Source organism: Trichomycterus rosablanca, chromosome 1 (genome assembly GCF_030014385.1).
Source record: "Trichomycterus rosablanca isolate fTriRos1 chromosome 1, fTriRos1.hap1, whole genome shotgun sequence".
In the NCBI taxonomy this organism is placed as follows: Eukaryota; Metazoa; Chordata; class Actinopteri; order Siluriformes; family Trichomycteridae; genus Trichomycterus; species Trichomycterus rosablanca.
Window position 1 is genome coordinate 84,872,319 of NC_085988.1, and position 22,793 is coordinate 84,895,111.

Below are 22,793 nucleotides of genomic sequence, written 5' to 3' on the forward strand. Positions count from 1 at the left end.
TTTAGCCATGTGGTACAACCCTCTAAGAAGCTCACTCAAACCTTGAGGAAAACAAAGCAGACAATCCACCTTCTGCACATCTCCTTGAAGAACCAGTGGAAGAGAGAACTGACCCCAGAACCTCAGGAACCACGTGGTTTTGCTATGAGGAACCACCACAGTTCCATCCTTGTTCTAGAAGGATCCACCAACACAGTGAACTTTCCTATCATCTGTACTGACACTGCTGTTGCTGTTCGTTTCTCACAAGGTTCCTGACGGTTCCTGAAGTTGGTGAAACATCTCTCATGGACCTACAATGATCTGAGGTCTTTTTCTTCTTGGGGATACTCAAGAGAGATTAGAGATCAGATCTTCATCTCCTGGTGAGGGTGAAGTGGCAGCAGACTGAGATCATCTCACTTTAGACCTCACCATATATCACTAACCATCGTTAACTATTACCAACCATCGCCAACCCTCACCATATATCACTAACCATCGTTAACTATTACCAACCATCGCCAACCCTCACCATATATCACTAACCATCGTTAACTATTATTAACCATCGCCAACCCTCACCATATATCACTAACCATTGTTAACTATTACCAACCATCGCCAACCCTCACCATATATCACTAAACATTGTTAACTATTACCAACCATCACCAACCCTTACCATATATCACTAACCATCACCAACCCTCACCATATATCATTAACCATCGTTAACTATTACCAACCATCGCCAACCCTCACTGTATATCACTAACCATTGTTAACTATTACCAACCATTGCCAACCCTCACCATTTATCACTAACCATCACCAACCCTCACCATATATCACTAACCATCTCTAACTATTACCAACCCTCACCATATATCACTAACCATCACCAACCCTCACCATATATCATTAACCATCGTTAACTATTACCAACCATCGCCAACCCTCACCGTATATCACTAACCATCATTAACTATTACCAACCATCGCCAACTCTCACCATTTATCACTAACCATCACCAACCCTCACCTCTCATGGACCGACTCTGATCTGAGGTCTTTTTCTTCTTGGAGATACTCAAGAGAGATTAGAGATCGAATCTTCTTCTGGTGAGGGTAAAGTGGCAGCAGACTGAGATCTTCTCACTTCAGACTTCTTAATCCCTGGTGGATCCCCAGACATTCCCAAACCAGCTTTGAGTGGTGATGCCACTTATAGTACTTTCATGGTCCAACCAACGATTCGGTCTGACAGGAGGCTTCTTCAGAGCTGCAGCTGAATATCTCTGGACACTTCAGAAGCAGCACATGGATGCCGGGATGTTGGTGTGTACTGATCATGAAGAACTTGGACAGGTGGTGGAACCCTGATGATTTTGCATCAACGTTCCTGGGATCAGTCAGAAACGTACTGATGGACGCATCGATGCAGAACCATTCTTCAGAATGATGCCTCAGCAGGATTGAACTTTTGATAGAAGGCACCTTGATGAGATCATGAGGTTCTGGGGTCAATTCTCTCTTCCACTGGTTCTCCGTGGGTTTTCTCTGGAGACCCTGGTTTCCTTCCACCTCTTAAAATGTGCAGAAGGTGGATTGTCTTCTTTGTTTTCCTCAAGGTTTGAGTGATTGAGTGAATGTATGACTGTGTCCTGGATTCCAGGTGGCTTCTTAGAGGGTTAACTTTTGTACCACATGGCCAAAAGTATGTGGACACCTGACCAGGAGCTCGTTTGGACATCAAGTCTTCTGGGAAGGCTTTTCACAAGACTGTGGAAATTTGTGCCAATTTTTTTCCAGAAGCACATTTGCAAAGCCAGGTACTGATGGTCTGGTTCATAGTGGATGTTCCAATTCATCCCGAAGGTCATTTAATAGGGTTCCGGTCAAGTTTTTCTAAATCAAACAATGGGTCAGCCAATCAGAGACCGATTCAGTCAGTCAAGTTGTGAATCTTAGTGGTGCTATCGGCCAGCCAGGCATCTACAAGGAAGGGGGGGATGTTTGGTGGACAGCTGAAGCCTTGAGATCTATTGACACCCAGCGTTTCCTGGTGGAACCGGACCCACCGTGACCCTGCCCAGGATGAAACGGTTTTTATTGTCTGGTATACAAGCTTAGAAGCATCAATGGCTGTGTCCCAATCTACATCATTCTGTACTCTGGAACACACCCCATTACCGTTCCTACAATGGTCCACAGTATTTAGAACACAGTATGTGGTTTGGGACGCACCAGCATGGAACATCAACGCGTTTTCCGATGGAGGCCCAGAACGTCCAGGTGAGCGCAGCTGGACACGCCCAGCAGCAGCTCTGTGACGGGAACGCCATTGTTTTGTTTCTCTGGACGTGTGATGTGAGTAAACATCAGCGCCTCAACATCAGCGCCTCAGCATCAGCGCATCAGCATCAGCGCCTCCCCCTCATCTTCTAAAAATAGTGCCGCGGTCTCCTCCTTCCCTCAGGACCAGAACTAATCTTGGTCTGATCCGCATCATCACTGTACAGATCTGGTGAGAGAGAGGAACCGTTCAGACACTTGTGCAGTAAATACGGCTCCAACAGTTTGAGGAAGGTCCTTCTGTGAGGTCCACTAACACGGTTTGATAAGTTTGGTATGGAGAAACTCTGGTGGTCTGCAGAAAGCTGGAACGATGCTTTATAGACGCTCTTTTGATGGAAATGACCACAGACCTGACTTGTATCACATGATGTCAAAAATGTGGTGACTCAGGGGGCGCAGAGGTCCCCCCCAAGGGATGTTGTAGCCTAGTGGTTGAGGTACTGGACTAGGTATTAGAAGGACACTCGCTCCAGCCCCACCACTGCCAGCTTGCTGTTGTTGGGCCCTTGAGCAAGGCCCTTAACCCTCAATTACTTAGACAATATACTGTCTCGCAATTTATCGTAGCCAGTAAGTCTCCCAATGGCATCCTAGGAGGGTATATTTACCTGGCACACGCCCCCTCCGACCCCTTCTTATCCGCCCATACTTCGGTCTCGCGCAGGGAGAGTCGCACACTGATCTCCACGTTCCTCCACTTCTGTACAGGCGCCTCGGGCTACTAACCTGGGTCCTTACACAGCCTCGAAGACCCTGTCCTGTCCTGACCCTGTCCACCCAGCAGACTAGTGGCCAATTTTGTCTGCTGAATGCACTGCCAACTTGTGCCCGATAGGGGGCAGCAGGGGGTAAACATTAATGCCATCCTGAATTGATGATGCTGCAGAACGTCTTCCTGCTGGAGGTGCCACTAATGACGAGCTCGAGAACAACTGCTCTGCAGCGTCGCCATCTGGAGACGTGAGAAGATGCCCGGAAGAGTGGGCGTGGCTCCACGAACCTTAATTCCTTCAATCGAATCCTATCAAAGAGCTACGAAGTTACAACCAGCAACTCCAGGATGAGGAAAGGTGGGATTGCTTTCTTTAATGCAAACCCGCTTCCATAGTTAAACAGCCCACTAGTCATGATGCCGGATTTTACCCAGAATGCCGTGCTGAATGAAACAGGTGAGGGATTTTGTGAGAGAGTAAGAATCAGATTCTCTCCACCATGTTTGTGCGTTAATTCTGAGGACGTCGTATAAACACTTCGTCTCGTTGGTGGTGCTTGGAAAAGGTCAGCGGCGAACAATTAGAGTCCAATCAGACTGAACTTTAGGAACAGCGGTAAGAGTCAAGGCGGAGTGAGGGGCGCCACTTCACCCCTCAGGAAACAACGGCACAGCCAGATCAAAGCAGGTCTGTCGCTCATCAGCAGTAGAGCTTTGATCTGTGTAATTGGTTTGGTATGGCGGTCCAGTTTGGTTTGCAGCTTGCACAATGGTTCTATACCGCAAGAAGCCTCCTTACAGCGAGAAGGTCCTAGGTTCGAATCCCAGGTGGAGCAGAATGGGTTCACCTGTTGTCTATAACATTTATATTTGTTATACACCGATCAGCCATAACATTAAAACCACCTCCTTGTTCCTACACTCACTGTCCATGTTATCAGCTCCACTTACCATATAGAAGCACTTTGTAGTTCTACAATTACTGACTGTAGTCCATGTGTTTCTGTACATGCTTTGTTAGCCTCCGTTCACGCTGTTCTTCAATGGTCAGGACCCCCACAGAGCAGGACCCCCACAGAGCAGGTATTATTTAGGTGGTGGCTCATTCTCAGCACTGCAGTGACACTGACATTGTGGTGGTGTGTTAGTGTGTGTTGTGCTGGTGTCCACTCTATTAGACGCTCCTACCTAGTCGGTCCACCTTGTAGATGTAAAGTCAGAGACGATCGCTCATCTATTGCTGCTGTTTGAGTCGGTCGTCTTCTAGACCTTCATCGGCGGTCACAGGACGCCGCCCACGGGGCGCTGTCGGCTGGTTGTTTTTGGTCGGTGGACTATTCTCAGTCCAGCAGTGGCAGTGAGGTGTTTTAAGACTCCAGCAGCGCTGCTGTGTCTGATCCACTCGTACCAGCACAACACACACTGACACACCAGCACCATGTCCTGACCATTGAAGAAACTGATCTGGTGCGTTAAGTCTGATACGAGAGCTGTACTTGTACTTGTGGACGTGATGATGGGGTTTGTTCGGGACACCGAGGTGGTCTGTGATCTGAAAATACGCAGCCAAGATCAAAGCCCGTGATGGGTAACCACGGTGACGTGGATGAAAATGAAGGGCGCGGACGGCCGGGTGGGTCGGAAATGTTTTTATTAGCAAAATAAGGGGAATGAGTTTACAAATGTTCCCACAGAGAGAGAGAGAGAGAGAGAGAGAGAGAATACAGAGTGGATCATCATCATCATCATCATCATCATCATGGTGAAGAAGAACTCGGCTCAGGTGTGTGTTCACCTTCCTCGTTAAAACCGGAACATCGTTTGTACAGAACACCGAACACGGAGACGCGGCGCTCCTCAGGAATACGTGATGGACAGCGACTGGCTAACGAGCGCGCGCGCGCGCACACACACACACACACACACACACACACACACACACACACACACACACACACACACACACACACACATACACTCACACTCACGTCGCGGTTTCACCGAGTAACAGGCGTCCCGGGGTCAGCGAGCGAGGAGCTACGACGGCAACCGATCGGCCAATCACGTCACATTTTGGTCCGGAATTGTTTAGCGCCACGATTTAGCGCGCTAGTTAACACTTCTGGGTAGTCCTAGAACGATAGCAGCTCGCTAGCGACCGCTATGATTCAAATGACCCGAAACAGCTTTAGTAGCAGAACAGAACAGTTAGCCTGACGTTAGCTAGCAGTTTAATAAGCAGACGCTATAGCGTCGGCTAGGATGGCGAATGTAAGCAGTCCTAAAACGATAGTAGCTCGCTAGCGACCGCTATGATTCAAATGACTAGCTTTAGTAGCAGAACGGAACAGTTAGCCTAATGTTAGCTACCAGTTTAATCACCAGATGTTATAGCGTCGGCTAGGATCGCGAATCTTAGCGGTCCTAGAACGATAGTAGCTCGCTAGCGACCGCTATGATTCAAATGACTAGCTTTAGTAGCAGAACAGAACAGTTAGCCTAATGTTAGCTACCAGTTTAATCACCAGATGTTATAGCGTCGGCTAGGATCGCGAATCTTAGCGGTCCTAGAACGATAGCAGCTCGCTAGCGACCGCTATGATTCAAATGACTAGCTTTAGTAGCAGAACAGAACAGTTAGCCTAACGTTAGCTACCAGCGGATCGTAACTAACTAGCTCAGTTCCTTGGTCCTAATACCTTAACGATCAATACTAAGATGGCGAGCGTGACCTGATCAGCATCTGTAAAAGTTGGCTAGCGATTTCACCGCTTCATAACACTCTAACGTCTTGGGAAATACAATTCGGATTGGTCGTCGGGGTTTGCTTTATGCCACGCCCCCTTTTTTTTGACGGGGTACACAGTAACACTATTCAAGCTAGCTGACGTGAGGCTAGCTATGGTAAGATTGTCGTAAGCTCCGCCCCTTCTGACCCAGACACGCCCCCCCCGTCGCCCGCGTACGCGACTCGTCAGGGACACCGAGCGGGTAAAAACGTAGCGCTAAACGAACACTGCACATGAGAAGACACGGCAAAGGCACAAACACCCCCAGAGCCCGAACACGCCCCCGCCCCCCCCCCCCCAACCGCCCCGCCCCATTATATTCCCTTTTTAAAAAAAACAACATTTCAGAAATGTAAAAGTTCCCTCGATGATAAAAAGATGAAAGTGTGAGTAAAAAAGGCCACGCGGCCGAGAGCTGAAGGAGAGGAAGGACGTTAGATCGATTCCCTTCTGTTACGGGACCTTAATGAGCATAAATAAAGCAGAGAGACGACAGGAGCAATGTACAGCACAGGTCGGGCGGGGTCGCGCCCCGCCGTCCATCCATCCACCACCGAAACACAGGACGCCACCTCCGGAATCACCTGCACACACACACACACACACACACACGAGCATTAACACACGTGGATTATAGGGCTGGGCGATTTTGCAAAAAAAAAAAAAAAAATCTCGATTATTTTAAAGTTATACCCGATTGTCGATTACGATTTTTTTTTGTTCTCGTACAATGCAATTAAAATAAGACTAAATTTTCTTTTTTTGCATTGTAATTAAAGGCTGCAGAAGTGCAAAAATAGTAACAGCACCACCGATAATTATCCTTTTAAGGGACTCAAACTTTATAACAATAACGATATCACAATAATTAACAATAATAAGATCTATATCCTTATCTATCTATATATAAGAATAGCTCACAAACAACTTTTATTTTAAATAATGTTCAGCAGAACCTCCTTACATTAGGAAAAAAAACTACAAAAAGTTCTTTACAGGTTTCTTAAAAGGAACACGAGCCTGTACTGTGCTGTTTCCACCACTGAGTGAGTCTGTACCAGTATCTACACTGGTTTCGCCCTTTTTATATTAAACTTTCCCTGATTTATATTCCGCGAGCGTCTGGTCAGTTTCTGCTTCGTGACATGTTGGTATTTTAATTAAAATATAAAGTATGTAAACAATCGCGATTGTCACATTCTAACATCGGGTGAAAACGTTCATTCTGATTAACCGAATTAATCGTGAAAATCGCCCAGCCCTACGTGGATACAACATTACCACGGAAAATCCAAGCTTCCGATTGGCTGACGGGTCAACACAATTGGCTGTGTCTATAGGGGGAGGGACAACGGCTGAAACAAGGCTCCTCATCGCTACAGGCGTAAAAAGCATGTCCGAATACGTAGTATACATTAAACGGTACGTGAAAAGTACCCGGATGAGGGTGGCCTTTTTTTTTTTTCTATTTTATTTCTGCATTTTCTCCCATTTTTAATCGTAGTCGATCCGTCTTCCGCTGCTGGTGGATCCCTGATTGCAGTCGGGGTGGGTATATCGACCGACCCGCGCTCAGCCCTCAGCGGAACCCTTTATCACCCATGCACCCTGCACAGGCGCCTCTATCCGCCGATCAGGGTCCATACTCCTTAGTCCGGCCATCCCACCCTAGCAGGAACGTGCCCATTAAATGGCAAAGGAATATCGCCACCTGACGGTCCAATGATCTGTCCCATAATTCATCTGGAGCCGCAAAGGCGTTCGTAGCGAGAAAGTAAGACGCGTTAAGAACGTTGTAATTAAGTACGACCCCGAGTAACGTCATGAGCAGCTTTGTGGGAAACGACAGAATTAATCCGGTCTGTGCATCACGTGACGCTGGTAAGATGGCGAACGTAGTACATACGAGGTCGGCTGCATACCGCACACCGCCTCGAACCTAGTACGCAGCCAAAATGTCCGCGCGGGGAAGGGTGTGGGTCTGATCACGGGTGGCGGCGAGACCCCGCCCCCCGGCCGGTGAGAAGAAGCGCTCTTGGTCGCGTGTCTTCACGAACGTTGGTTTCAAGAGGTCTCATTTTTTTGTAGCAATATTTTAAGAAAGAAAAAAGGTATATAATGATAATGATATATAACGATATATCGTTTCGGCACCGCCATCGCGATGTGTGCGTGCGCAATAGTCACACGGCGGGACGTGCGACGTCACTTGATGCGAATCAAATCAAATACGTCACGCTGCAACTTTTCTGCTGCTCGACACGAAACGAAAATTCACACGTCCTCGTTTTCCATGACGTATCTACACCAGTGTGTTCGAATCCCAGCGAGCCGCCTCACCGTCTTACCGCCTACACGTGCAGCCGCCTCAGGAGAGAGGATTCCAATCAGTCATTGACTTTTATAAGGCGGGTCATTCGAACGCGCTACTTAAACAGCGATTCCATCGGGTTTCGCGTTTAGCATTTAGCATCTTGCCATTAAAACCAATGGAATGAGGTGGGACGGCGCCAACACGTCACTATAACATCTGGATTCGTGTACAGAAAACTCTTACATCTGCTGACGAGCCCGAACTTGCGAATAAAAACACTCGTTAAAAATCTATAATTATTAGGGCTGTCACACGATTAAATTTTTTAATCGAGATTAATCGCGATTAAAGAACAAAATTGATCGCGATTAATCTCGATAAAAACTATATGTATTCATCCCAATTAATCGCAAACTAATAATTAAGCAAAATTTGAACAGTTATGCACATTGTTATTGCAAGAACGTGTTTACCAATAAAACATTCATAAAATATGATAGAATTATTAAATCTAAATTCATTGTAGAAAGCACATTATCTGACAAAAGTGAGGATCTTTTGTTTTGATCTAATATAAGGCATCAATAAAGCATCAAAACACAGATATGATTATTTCATAGATCTATTAAGAAAACCCTTTAATACTGTGTTTGTGCAGAAACAATACTGGGAAATATTGTTCTACATTACCATTTAAACATCTATAAATACCTGAAACAGTCAAGTTAGCAGACATTATCTATAAGTAATTGACTAGCTATATAAAAAAAGTGTTAATTAAAACAGTCCATGTAAACGCTTAGTCCATATAAATATCAGATACGAATGTGTTTTTAGAAAACTACAAACATCACAAATATAAATCATGTTTATAACCATGTGATAGAATAACCTGAATCAACTGTAGAGATGAAACATCACACAGAGTTTCACTTCTTACCGGAGGGGGAGGAGGCGGAGCTACATGGTTTTGATGGACAGCTCTAGCAGCCAATGGAAATACTCGTTACAGAGATCACGTGATTTCATTCATCTTTTCATCAACACGTAAAAAAAGTGAAAACCGCTAAAAGTAGTTTATCATCGGACAGTTCATGCGCTTTACATCCTTATTCATCTGAAATACAGTTAATTACCACAGAGACACACATGTATGTGACACAAACAGCCAAATAAAAAGTTAGATTAAAAATTTTAACGCGTTAATCGAGACAGCCCTAATAATTATTTATTTACGTTTGAAAATAACTTGGTCCGCACCGTCAGTCATGTTTACTTTTCTGTGAGAGAAGAGATGCCGCAATGAATTCTGGGATTGCCTTCGTCACTAAGGACGCTTCCGATTCTCACTCGTTCTTGAGTCAAAATAACATTGAAATATTAAGACGCCTCAGTAGTGAGCTTAGTAACTAAGGCATCTGGGATTTGGAACGGGTGTACAGCTGCTCTTTTGTTTGTATAGTTTATTTTAAATAATGTTACTACTTGAAGAGGTTTTGATTGTGAAATAAAATATTAAATGACCCATTTTGTCAATCCTGTTAATAATTCCCTCATGTGATATTGAAGCTTTCTTAGTTTAATGCTCAGTTTCAACCCAGTACAAAGATGCAGCTGGTCATAATCTTTTGTATCCCTTGTAGGCACCACGCTTTTTCACGCATTTTTTTAATATCGCAATATATGTCGCATGAAAAAAAAAAAATCGCAATGTCAGTTTTTTCCAATATCGTGCAGCTCTAATTTAGAGACACAAAAAAGACAAAAGAAATAAGTAGTAAAGAAAATGAGAAGAGACGTGATTTGCTGTGCGTCACATCTCCACCCTGCTAGAGCTGCTGGCTTAAACATGCGCCATAATTGTGAAGTGGCGACTTCTAGGAGCAACAACAGCTCAGCAGAGAAACGCCACTGACTTTTTTTTTGGGCTTTGTAAAAAGGGCGTCCACATACTTTTGAGCGTTTACTGTTTCTACACAGTTTGCAGCGACACATGACTCTGATGTCTGATTTTAATTGACATGATCGTGGCTGTGTGATCAGGAGGTGCTCTCAGGTGCTAGACTGGCCTGCCTGCAGCACAGAGCACAAAATACGACGAACGAGCTTTTTCAGAACGGGAATCGGATATGACTAAACCCGAGAACCACAGTTGGCAGTGTACCGTCACACACACACACACACACACACACACACACACACACACACACACCGTACCGGGTGGGGGCGGGGTTAGAAGAGGCCGCAGTCCTTCAGGTTGTTCTTGATGATGACGTCGGTGACGGCGTCGAAGACGAACTGCACGTTCTTGGTGTCGGTGGCGCAGGTGAAGTGTGTGTAGATCTCCTTGGTGTCCTTCCGCTTATTCAGATCCTCAAACTGACACTGGATGTACGCGGCTGCTTCCTCGTACGTGTTCGAACCTGAGACACACACACACAGGCAGAGAGACACACAGAGACACACACACAGGCAGAGAGACACACAGAGACACACAGAGACACACACACAGGCAGAGAGACACACACACAGGCAGAGAGACACACACACAGGCAGAGAGACACACACACAGGCAGAGACACACACACAGGCAGAGAGACACACAAACAGGCAGAGACACACAGGCAGAGAGACACACACACAGGCAGAGAGACACAAGGAGACACACACAGGCAGAGAGACACAAGGAGACACACACACAGGCAGAGAGACACACACACAGGCAGAGAGACACACACACAGGCAGAGAGACACACAGAGACACACACACAGGCAGAGAGACACACAGAGACACACAGAGACACACACACAGGCAGAGAGACACACACACAGGCAGAGAGACACACACACAGGCAGAGAGACACACACACAGGCAGAGACACACACACAGGCAGAGAGACACACAAACAGGCAGAGACACACAGGCAGAGAGACACACACACAGGCAGAGAGACACAAGGAGACACACACAGGCAGAGAGACACAAGGAGACACACACACAGGCAGAGAGACACACACACAGGCAGAGAGACACAGGCAGAGAGACGCACACAGACAGAGACACACACACAGAAATACACAGACAGACACACAGGCAGAGAGACACACAGAGACACACACACAGGCAGAGAGACAGACACAGACAGAGAGACACACAGGCAGAGAGACAGACAGAGACACACACACAGGCAGAGAGACAGACAGAGACACACACACAGGCAGAGAGACAGACACAGACAGAGAGACACACACAGGCAGAGACACACACAGACAGAGAGAGACACACACAGGCAGAGAGACAGACAGGCAGAGAGACAGACAGGCAGAGACACACACAGGCAGAGAGACAGACAGGCAGAGACACACACACAGAGAGACACACAGACAGAGAGACACACACAGACAGAGAGACACACACAGACAGAGAGACACACACAGACAGAGAGACACACACACAGGCAGAGAGACACACACACAGGCAGAAAGATACACACACACAGACAGAGACACACACACACACAGACAGAGAGACACACACACACAGACAGAGACACACACACACACAGACAGAGAGACACACACACACACAGACAGAGAGACACACACAGGCAGACAGAGAGACACACAGGCAGAAAGATACACACACACAGGCAGAAAGATACACACACAGGCAGAGACACACACACAGGCAGAGACACACACACACACACACACAGACAGACAGACACACACAGGCAGAAAGATACACACACACAGACAGAGAGACACACAGGCAGACAGAGAGACACACACAGGCAGAAAGATACACACACAGGCAGAGACACACACACACAGACAGAGAGACACACACAGGCAGAAAGATACACACACAGGCAGAGACACACACACACAGACAGACAGAGAGACACACACACACACAGGCAGAGAGACACACACACACACAGGCAGAAAGATACACACACAGGCAGAGACACACACACACACACACAGGCAGAGACACACACACACACAGGCAGAGAGACACACACACACACAGGCAGAGACACACACACACACAGACAGAGAGACACACACACACACAGGCAGAAAGATACACACACACACAGACAGAGAGACACACACACAGACAGAGACACACACACACACACACACACACACACAGGCAGAAAGATACACACACACACAGACAGGGAGAGACACACACACATAGGCAGAAAGATACACACACACACAGACAGAGAGACACACACACAGACAGAGACACACACACACACACACACACACACACACAGGCAGAAAGATACACACACACACAGGCAGAGAGACACACACACACACAGGCAGAAAGATACACACACACACAGACAGGGAGAGACACACACACACAGGCAGAAAGATACACACACACACAGACAGAGACACACACACACAGACAGAGACACACACACACACACACACACACACAGGTTAGTGAATTTAATGGAATTATACTAAATTGTCCTTTACTAAAACCATCAGCACCAAAACAATAAACAAATGAATAAATAGTCCAGCACATGATGATGATGATGGAGTAACTCACAGCTTCTCTTTTCTACATGAATAAAACACATTTCTAAATCAATCACTGTGACTGTTTAGCTGAAGATCACGTTCTCGTGGTTCTAGTTCTGCAGAACCACCGATGGTTTATTACCTGCGTATTCGGGGTAGCAGATGGTGAGCGGGCTCTTCTTGATCTTCTCCTCGAACAGATCTTTCTTGTTGAGGAACAGGATGATGGAGGTGTCGGTGAACCACTTGTTGTTGCAGATGCTGTCAAACAGTTTCATGCTCTCGTGCATTCGGTTCTGCACAGACGGACAGACAGACGGACAGAGAACGTTTAGAGGACGCCGGCATGAGCGCTGGCAGATCATCACTCAGAATTAAGGCGCCTCAGTAGGAGCATTTTAAGGGATCTAGGAATTTAGACACGCCCTCTTCTCGGGAGACCCAGTTTCATTGTACCAACCCAATTCCAAACATTGCCAGTCTATCACCTGCACTCTGCATATGGACATACCGCCTTTATTTACCATATATATATATATTAGCTGGGTGAAGGGCCTTGCTGAAGGGCCCAACAGTGGCTGCATGGCAAAAGAACTAAAAAAAAAACCAGGGACGTCCCTAAAAAGCCCAGGAGATGCAACAGGGAACTAGAAATGACTAAAAGAATGCCATAAAAGCTGGTATTTTCAGCAGATGTGGTGCTGGAACAGAAGCGTGGCAGATGCCTTCACATCTGCTTCATATGAAAGCTGCTCCTCTGTAGTTGGTCCAGCTGTACATGAGTCCACGAGGGAGCAGAGCCTGATGGTATTAACCAGCTCGGACCGTAACGCTCCCAGTCAAGCAAGCTTTTAAACCACCACCGGCACTGGGTTTGTCCTGTAAGAAGTTGCCCCTTCTCCAAAACTGGCACCTTTAAGCTCAACTGAAGCTCAGAGCCGTGTAAAGCTTGCTCGACTGTACACACTGTCACTCACGCCGACCCAGCAGCTCGTAGTCCACTTACATTTACTAACTAAGGGGTCAAGGGCCTTGCTCAGGGGACCAACGGTAGGGACTTGATCCAGGAATGTTCTGATCAATAGTCCAACACATGGACACATTTCTACTCAGCATAAAGTGACCGTTTTTCCTCCTGAATTTGTAAGGAGACCACTATTCCACGTACTTTTCACATACATCCTATTCATACGGGCACTGAGAAGTGTTAATATATTCAAGAAAGCGACCTGTGTGACTTGTACCAGAAGGGATGGATTGAGTATGTCGAACTGCTTGACCTGCTGGGAATGATATGTGACAAAAACAATGAAATAACGTCCAGTGAGCGGCAGTTCAGTGAGCAAAATGCCTTTAAAAAAAGCCAGACTGGTTCAGGTTGGTAAAAAAAGCATCTTGGGTACATGAAGGGTAGATAAACCAGAACAGCAGAAGAACAGATCAGGTTCTACTTCTGAGGCTACGGTGGGCACAGGCTCACCAGAACTAAAGTCACCTGGTCCTAACTACACGAATGAATTCATGGACCCAACCAGACTGTAGTCAACAGTTGGTGGTGGTGGTGGTGGTGCCATCTGTAGCCTCAGGAATATTGCTGCTTAACCTTCCATGAACATAACAGTGAGTTCTGTGCACTTCAACGGCCTCCCCAGTCACCGGATCAGAACCCAGTCCTGAAATCTGCCGCAACAGCCTGTTTCAACCAAACAACCCTCACCATCTCCTCGTCTTCAGCCAGAACCAGATCATAATCGCTCAGGGCCACGCAGAAGATGATGGCCGTCACGCCCTCGAAACAGTGGATCCACTTCTTCCTCTCGGAGCGCTGACCGCCCACATCGAACATCCTGCAGAGAGGTCAGAGGAACATGAACCGGACAGAACAAACACTGAAGCTGCATCATGTGGTCACAAACACCACCAGTCATTATGATCCTTTACATATATAAACTTTGTTTATATATTGGAACTTTGTTTATATATGTTGGCAAATCGGCGTTAAATTGGGCATTTTCCACCAAGAGACGATAATTTACAACATTAATAAAATTAATTAACATCATCATTAGGTTCACGCTGTGGTTTAAAACCCACTTTTTTTTTTTATTATCCTTTTATGCATTTTACCCCATTTTTTCTCCCAATTTAGTGCAGCTAATCCACTGATGGGAAACCCAACAGCGCCCAAGGAGAGTGTAGATTCGCCTGACAAACTCCCTTCTTATTCACACATACTTCGGTAGATTTGCGCAGAGCCACGCCCCGATCTCTGCACTCCTCCACTTTCTGTACAGGTGGCCTGGGCAATCAAGGGCTGCGTCCGAAATCGCAGACTTCCATACCGAACAGCGCGTGAAAGCAGGTAGCGTGTCTGAATACGTAGTGCACATTAAACAGTACGCAAACTGCACACAGAAAGGACCCGGGCCGGCCCACCTGGGGATCGAACCCAGGACCTCACAGGCTCTGAGGCGACAGTGCTACCCACCGAGTTTGGGCGGAACGGATGGACGCAGAAGAGCTGAGGCGGTTGGAAACCGAGAAGGAACAGAAGAACCGGACGGCAACACAGACACACGATTGGCTGTGTGCCTATAGGGGGAGGGACAACGACCGAAACAAGGTCCCTCGGCGCTACAGAAGTCGAAAGCTGCGTCCGAAATCGCGTACTGTTCAGTATGGACGGCCCTTGATCCGGTCTTTCCCACCCAGCAGACTGGAAGCCAATTTTGTCTGCTAGAGGGCACCCAGACATATGAAGCCGGCCGGTATGTCAGTATGAAGACGGTCGGTGTAAGAGTACGGGAGGAGGGCGGCGCAATAAAAAAAAAACACCGATATATATCATAAAACCTTCTACTGCTCCAGTCTGATGATCCCAAAACCCCATACTGCACGAATTAGTGACGTGTTCACCCCGACTTCCTGTCTGTGCGGCGTCACCGAGAGGAAGTGAGGAGGACGTTTACGCACTTGAATTAAGAAACGAAAGTCGCCTCTCACATTTCCTCATTTTTGTTTTGGAGAAGGGCAAGAAAAAACATCTAGAGAACAAATCTTAAAAGAAGTTTATAAACACATGACCACCACCATAGCCAATCGTGTCTGGGCTGACCAGCCTATAGCGCCGCCGAGATACAGGGATCGACGTGAACTAGCACAATTCACTGCTGCACCAGCTGAGCAACTCTTTATATACAGCGGTACTTTGAAACTCGACGTCAGTCGGTTCTGGGAGAGGCGTTGAGTTTAAAAGACGTTGAGTTTCAAGTTTCAAGGTATTTTTTCCCCATAAGGACGTTTGGGGAACCTGTTAATGCGTCCATGGTCCCGTGGAGCTGCAGATATTTTAGTGTCATGTAAAATAATGAGGTTGTTTTTGACTCTTAAACACTGAAAATAACACAAATATAATATAAACACACTGAAATACAATTACTAACAGTTAAACATCAATAACAATACAATAAAAGCTGCACTTTAGTTTTACTTCTTTATTGTTTCCTGACGCTTCTTAATGCTGGAGATGCTCGATCTTGGAATACCGTATTCCCTTCAGCACCGGCGCATTCACATGAGAAGCGTAACGTGACTTATCGTAGTAAAACAGCGAGTGAGGAATGTGATTAGTGGAGGAACTTATGAGCAGTAATAATGAAGAGAAGTTTAGTGCTCCTGTCTCCTTCTTTTACTACATTAAACCACGTTAAGCTTTATTTTCAACCAGAAGCGTTTTAGACTCTGGGAGAAGCTGATTCTGATTCTCACCATTTCTCAGAAGCTGGAGCTGTAACACAAGTTTAAAAGTGAAACAGGGAGGAGAATCCAGATAAACACAGATAAACGTGGAGCTGTAACCCTGGATCTGACGCTTATTCCACACTGATGAGGTTTTACCGCTCAAGCCGAGCGCCGAACGAAGCGACTGTTCATTGTTAATTTAAAATTAAATAAATTATTTTTTTAAAGAAAAGGCTGAATTTTAAGGTACACATTTACGAGTTACGAGGTACCCCAATACGTCAACGAATATTTATTCCACCAGCGTGCCAGCATTTCCACAGTCAGGACCAAAAGTCTACAGAATACAAGTGCAAATGTTTTAATCCTAAACCAAATCCACTGTTTAAACCCAAAACGGGAATCTTTAGAATTTCTATTTAGTTTCTATTGAGCCGGATGGTGTAAAAAAGCTCCTGTGGATGTAATGTGTAGGTGTCCCCATACATTGTACTGTGTGTGTGTGTGTGTGTGTGTGTGTGTGTGTGTGTGTTGGGTCATTGCTTTTGGATCATTAGTTGTTGTGTTTGATGTGGAACGTCCCTCAGGTGAAACTAAGAGCGCCGTTCACATGAGAAGCGTTCTCGGCGCGAACTGCTGCTTCGCCAGCGCTCGGCTTGAGCGGTGCGGTGCGGTAAAACATCATCAGCGTGGAATAAGCGTCAGATCCAGGGTTACAGCTCCACGTGTATCTGCGTTTATCTGGATTCTCCTCCCTGTTTCACTTTTAAACTTGTGTTACAGCTCCAGCTTCTGAGAAACGCTGAGAATCAGAATCAGCTTCTCCCAGACTCTAAATAAAGCTTAACGTGGTTTAATGCAGGGGGTTTTCAACCTGTGGAGTAAAACTAAAGCAATGAATTTTTCACCCACAGGAGACATATTTGATCAGTCTTGCTGACCATGCACAAACGCACGTTTAATGTTATCTGAAACAACACTTAAAAACAGGGCTAACAGTGAAGATAAGTGACAAAAACAATGACTGCTGTTATAGTACGTGTGTGAGTGTGTGTGTGTGTCTTTAAGAGAGGTGTAGGAGATGCTCTGTTCATAGTGTCGCTATAAAGTGAGTCAGGAGTCGATTCATTTGAACCGAATCGTAAGTTTTCTTTTCTCATCTCTCCGTTTTTACTGTTATTAATTAATGTCTCGGTTGGTGCGATGGTTTACTTCTCTTCATTATTACTGCTCATAGGTTCCTCCACTAATCACATTCCTCACTCGCTGTTTTACTACAATAAGTCACGCTAAGCTTCGTTCGAGTCGCTTTTACTGAGTCGTATCAAACAGTTCGTCTCATTGGAGGAGCTCTGAAAAGTTCAGCAGCAAACTGGATCAAAGTTCAATCGGGTGAACTTGGAGCGCCGCGAGTCAAAGCTAAGCAAAGTCTTGGTTTGCCGCTTCTCATGTGAATGCATCCTCACATCTTGGTAAGGAGCAGGAGGAGACGGCTGGTTTTGAATCTGGCGTGTCGGTGTTATCGGTGTGAGTTCGCAGATGCGGTTTGGTGAAATGAAACTCTTGCGTTTTATTTTTAGAACGTAATGAAAAGTGGATCCCAGATATTACAAGGTGACTGTGACGTTGTTTTTAAACTCACTTGAAGTGCAGATCCTTGAAGGTGAAGTGAGTCTCCACGATGCCGGTGGTCTTGACGCGAGTCCTCAGGACGTCCTGCTGAGTGGGGATGTAGGTGGGCTGAGATATTCTGTCCAAATCGTTCAGGTAACTGTGGAGGACCAAAAAAAGAGTCATTAGATCGTCGTTCTGTGATCGATTAACCTCCCTAACAGGGAGAAAAAACGAGACAGAGTTTGAATGATCAAAGGGACGGAGAGAGAAAATCTGCAGAACATGATGTGAGCTGGAAACACAAACAAGATCAAAACAATAAGCAGCAGAAATGAATCATGGGTAACAATGTTCGATAAAACAACGCCTGTAACCGTGGCAACCAGTGCAGGAGTAATACAATCACTCGGATATACTGTTCAGTTCAGAGTGAATGCTGAACCGTGAGGGTCATCTCACACACACACACACACACACACACACACACGAGTGACCAATCACTAATACCATATACATTACAGATGTACACACACACACACACACACAAACACGAGTGACCAATCACTAATACCATATACATTACAGATGTACACACACACACACACACACACACACGAGTGACCAATCACTAATACCATATACATTACAGATGTACACACACACACACACACACAAACACGAGTGACCAATCACTAATACCATATACATTACAGATGTACACACACACACACACACACGAGTGACCAATCACTAATACCATATACATTACAGATGTACACACACACACACACACACACACACACACAAACACGAGTGACCAATCACTAATACCATATACATTACAGATGTACACACACACACACACACACACACACACACACACGAGTGACCAATCACTAAAACCATATACATTACAGATGTACACACACACACACACACACACACACGAGTGACCAATCACTAATACCATATACATTACAGATGTACACACACACACACACACACACACACGAGTGACCAATCACTAATACCATATACATTACAGATGTACACACACACACACACACACACACACGAGTGACCAATCACTAAAACCATATACATTACAGATGTACACACACACACACACACACACACACACACACACACACAAACACGAGTGACCAATCACTAATACCATATACATTACAGATGTACACACACACACACACACACACACACGAGTGACCAATCACTAAAACCATATACATTACAGATGTACACACACACACACACACACACACACACACACACACACAAACACGAGTGACCAATCACTAATACCATATACATTACAGATGTACACACACACACACACACACACACACACACACACGAGTGACCAATCACTAATACCATATACATTACAGATGCACACACACACACACACACACACACACACACACACACAAACACGAGTGACCAATCACTAATACCATATACATTACAGATGTACACACACACACACACACACACACGAGTGACCAATCACTAATACCATATACATTACAGATGCACACACACACACACACACACACACACACACACACACACACACACACACAAACACGAGTGACCAATCACTAATACCATATACATTACAGATGTACACACACACACACACACACACACACACACACGAGTGACCAATCACTAATACCATATACATTACAGATGCACACACACACACACACACACACACACACACACACACACACACACACACAAACACGAGTGACCAATCACTAATACCATATACATTACAGATGTACACACACACACACACACACACACGAGTGACCAATCACTAATACCATATACATTACAGATGCACACACACACACACACACACACACACACACACACACACACACACACACAAACACGAGTGACCAATCACTAATACCATATACATTACAGATGTACACACACACACACACACACACGAGTGACCAATCACTAATACCATATACATTACAGATGTACACACACACACACACACACACAAACACGAGTGACCAATCACTAATACCATATACATTACAGATGTACACACACACACACACACACACACACACACACACACAAACACGAGTGACCAATCACTAATACCATATACATTACAGATGTACACACACACACACACACACACACACAAACACGAGTGACCAATCACTAATACCATATACATTACAGATGTACACACACACACACACACACACACACACACACACACACACGAGTGACCAATCACTAATACCATATACATTACAGATGTACACACACACACACACACACACAAACACGAGTGACCAATCACTAATACCATATACATTACAGATGTACACACACACACACACACACACACACACACAAACACGAGTGACCAATCACTAATACCATATACATTACAGATGTACACACACACACACACACACACACACACACACAAACACGAGTGACCAATCACTAATACCATATACATTACAGATGTACACACACACACACACACACACACACACACACACACACACAAACACGAGTGACCAATCACTAATACCATATACATTACAGATGTACACACACACACACACACACACACACACACACACACACACACACACGAGTGACCAATCACTAATACCATATACATTACAGATGTACACACACACACACACACACACAAACACGAGTGACCAATCACTAATACCATATACATTACAGATGTACACACACACACACACACACACACACACACACACAAACACGAGTGACCAATCACTAATACCATATACATTACAGATGTACACACACACACACACACACACACAAACACGAGTGACCAATCACTAATACCATATACATTACAGATGTACACACACACACACACACACACACACACACACACAAACACGAGTGACCAATCACTAAAACCATATACATTACAGATGTACACACACACACACACACACACACACACACAAACACGAGTGACCAATCACTAATACCATATACATTACAGATGTACACACACACACACACACACACACGAGTGACCAATCACTAATACCATATACATTACAGATGTACACACACACACACACACACACACACACACACGAGTGACCAATCACTAAAACCATATACATTACAGATGTACACACACACACACACACACACAAACACGAGTGACCAATCACTAATACCATATACATTACAGATGTACACACACACACACACACACACAACACGAGTGACCAATCACTAATACCATATACATTACAGATGTACACACACACACACACACACACAAACACGAGTGACCAATCACTAATACCATATACATTACAGATGTACACACACACACACACAAACACGAGTGACCAATCACTAATACCATATACATTACAGATGTACACACACACACACACACACACACACAAACACGAGTGACCAATCACTAATACCATATACATTACAGATGTACACACACACACACACACACACAAACACGAGTGACCAATCACTAATACCATATACATTACAGATGTACACACACACACACACACACACACACACACACACACACACACACACAAACACACAAACACGAGTGACCAATCACTAATACCATATACATTACAGATGTACACACACACAAACACACACACACACACGAGTGACCAATCACTAATACCATATACATTACAGATGTACACACACACACACACACACACACACACGAGTGACCAATCACTAATACCATATACATTACAGATGTACACACACACACACACACACACACACACGAGTGACCAATCACTAATACCATATACATTACAGATGCACACACACACACACACACACACACACACACGAGTGACCAATCACTAATACCATATACATTACAGATGCACACACACACACACACACACACACACACACGAGTGACCAATCACTAATACCATATACATTACAGATGTACACACACACACACACACACACACACACACACACACACACACACACACAAACACGAGTGACCAATCACTAATACCATATACATTACAGATGTACACACACACACACACACACACACACACACACACACACACACACACGAGTGACCAATCACTAATACCATATACATTACAGATGTACACACACACACACACACACACACACGAGTGACCAATCACTAATACCATATACATTACAGATGTACACACACACACACACACACACACACGAGTGACCAATCACTAATACCATATACATTACAGATGTACACACACACACACACACACACACACGAGTGACCAATCACTAATACCATATACATTACAGATGTACACACACACACACACACACACACACACACACACACACACACAAACACGAGTGACCAATCACTAATACCATATACATTACAGATGTACACACACACACACACACACACACACACACACACACACACACACGAGTGACCAATCACTAATACCATATACATTACAGATGTACACACACACACACACACACACACACACACACACACACACACACAAACACGAGTGACCAATCACTAATACCATATACATTACAGATGTACACACACACACACACACACACACACACACACACGAGTGACCAATCACTAATACCATATACATTACAGATGTACACACACACA

The 22,793-nt window shown here is 45.2% G+C and overlaps 1 protein-coding gene across 1 annotated transcript in view; it reads right to left on the reverse strand.

The window, feature by feature from the left end:
- Positions 1-6,151: 6,151 nt before the first annotated feature.
- Positions 6,152-22,793, reverse strand: part of gnai1 (guanine nucleotide binding protein (G protein), alpha inhibiting activity polypeptide 1) — a 47,007-nt gene continuing 30,365 nt past the window's right edge. The window contains exons 5-9 of the mRNA XM_062996970.1: positions 18,093-18,221; positions 14,427-14,556; positions 12,852-13,005; positions 10,373-10,578; positions 6,152-6,425 (exon numbers count right to left, since the gene is read on the reverse strand). Of these exons, the coding sequence (XP_062853040.1) occupies positions 10,388-10,578; positions 12,852-13,005; positions 14,427-14,556; positions 18,093-18,221 (604 nt within the window). The 3' untranslated portion in view covers positions 6,152-6,425; positions 10,373-10,387. The remainder of the gene's footprint in view (positions 6,426-10,372; positions 10,579-12,851; positions 13,006-14,426; positions 14,557-18,092; positions 18,222-22,793) is intronic.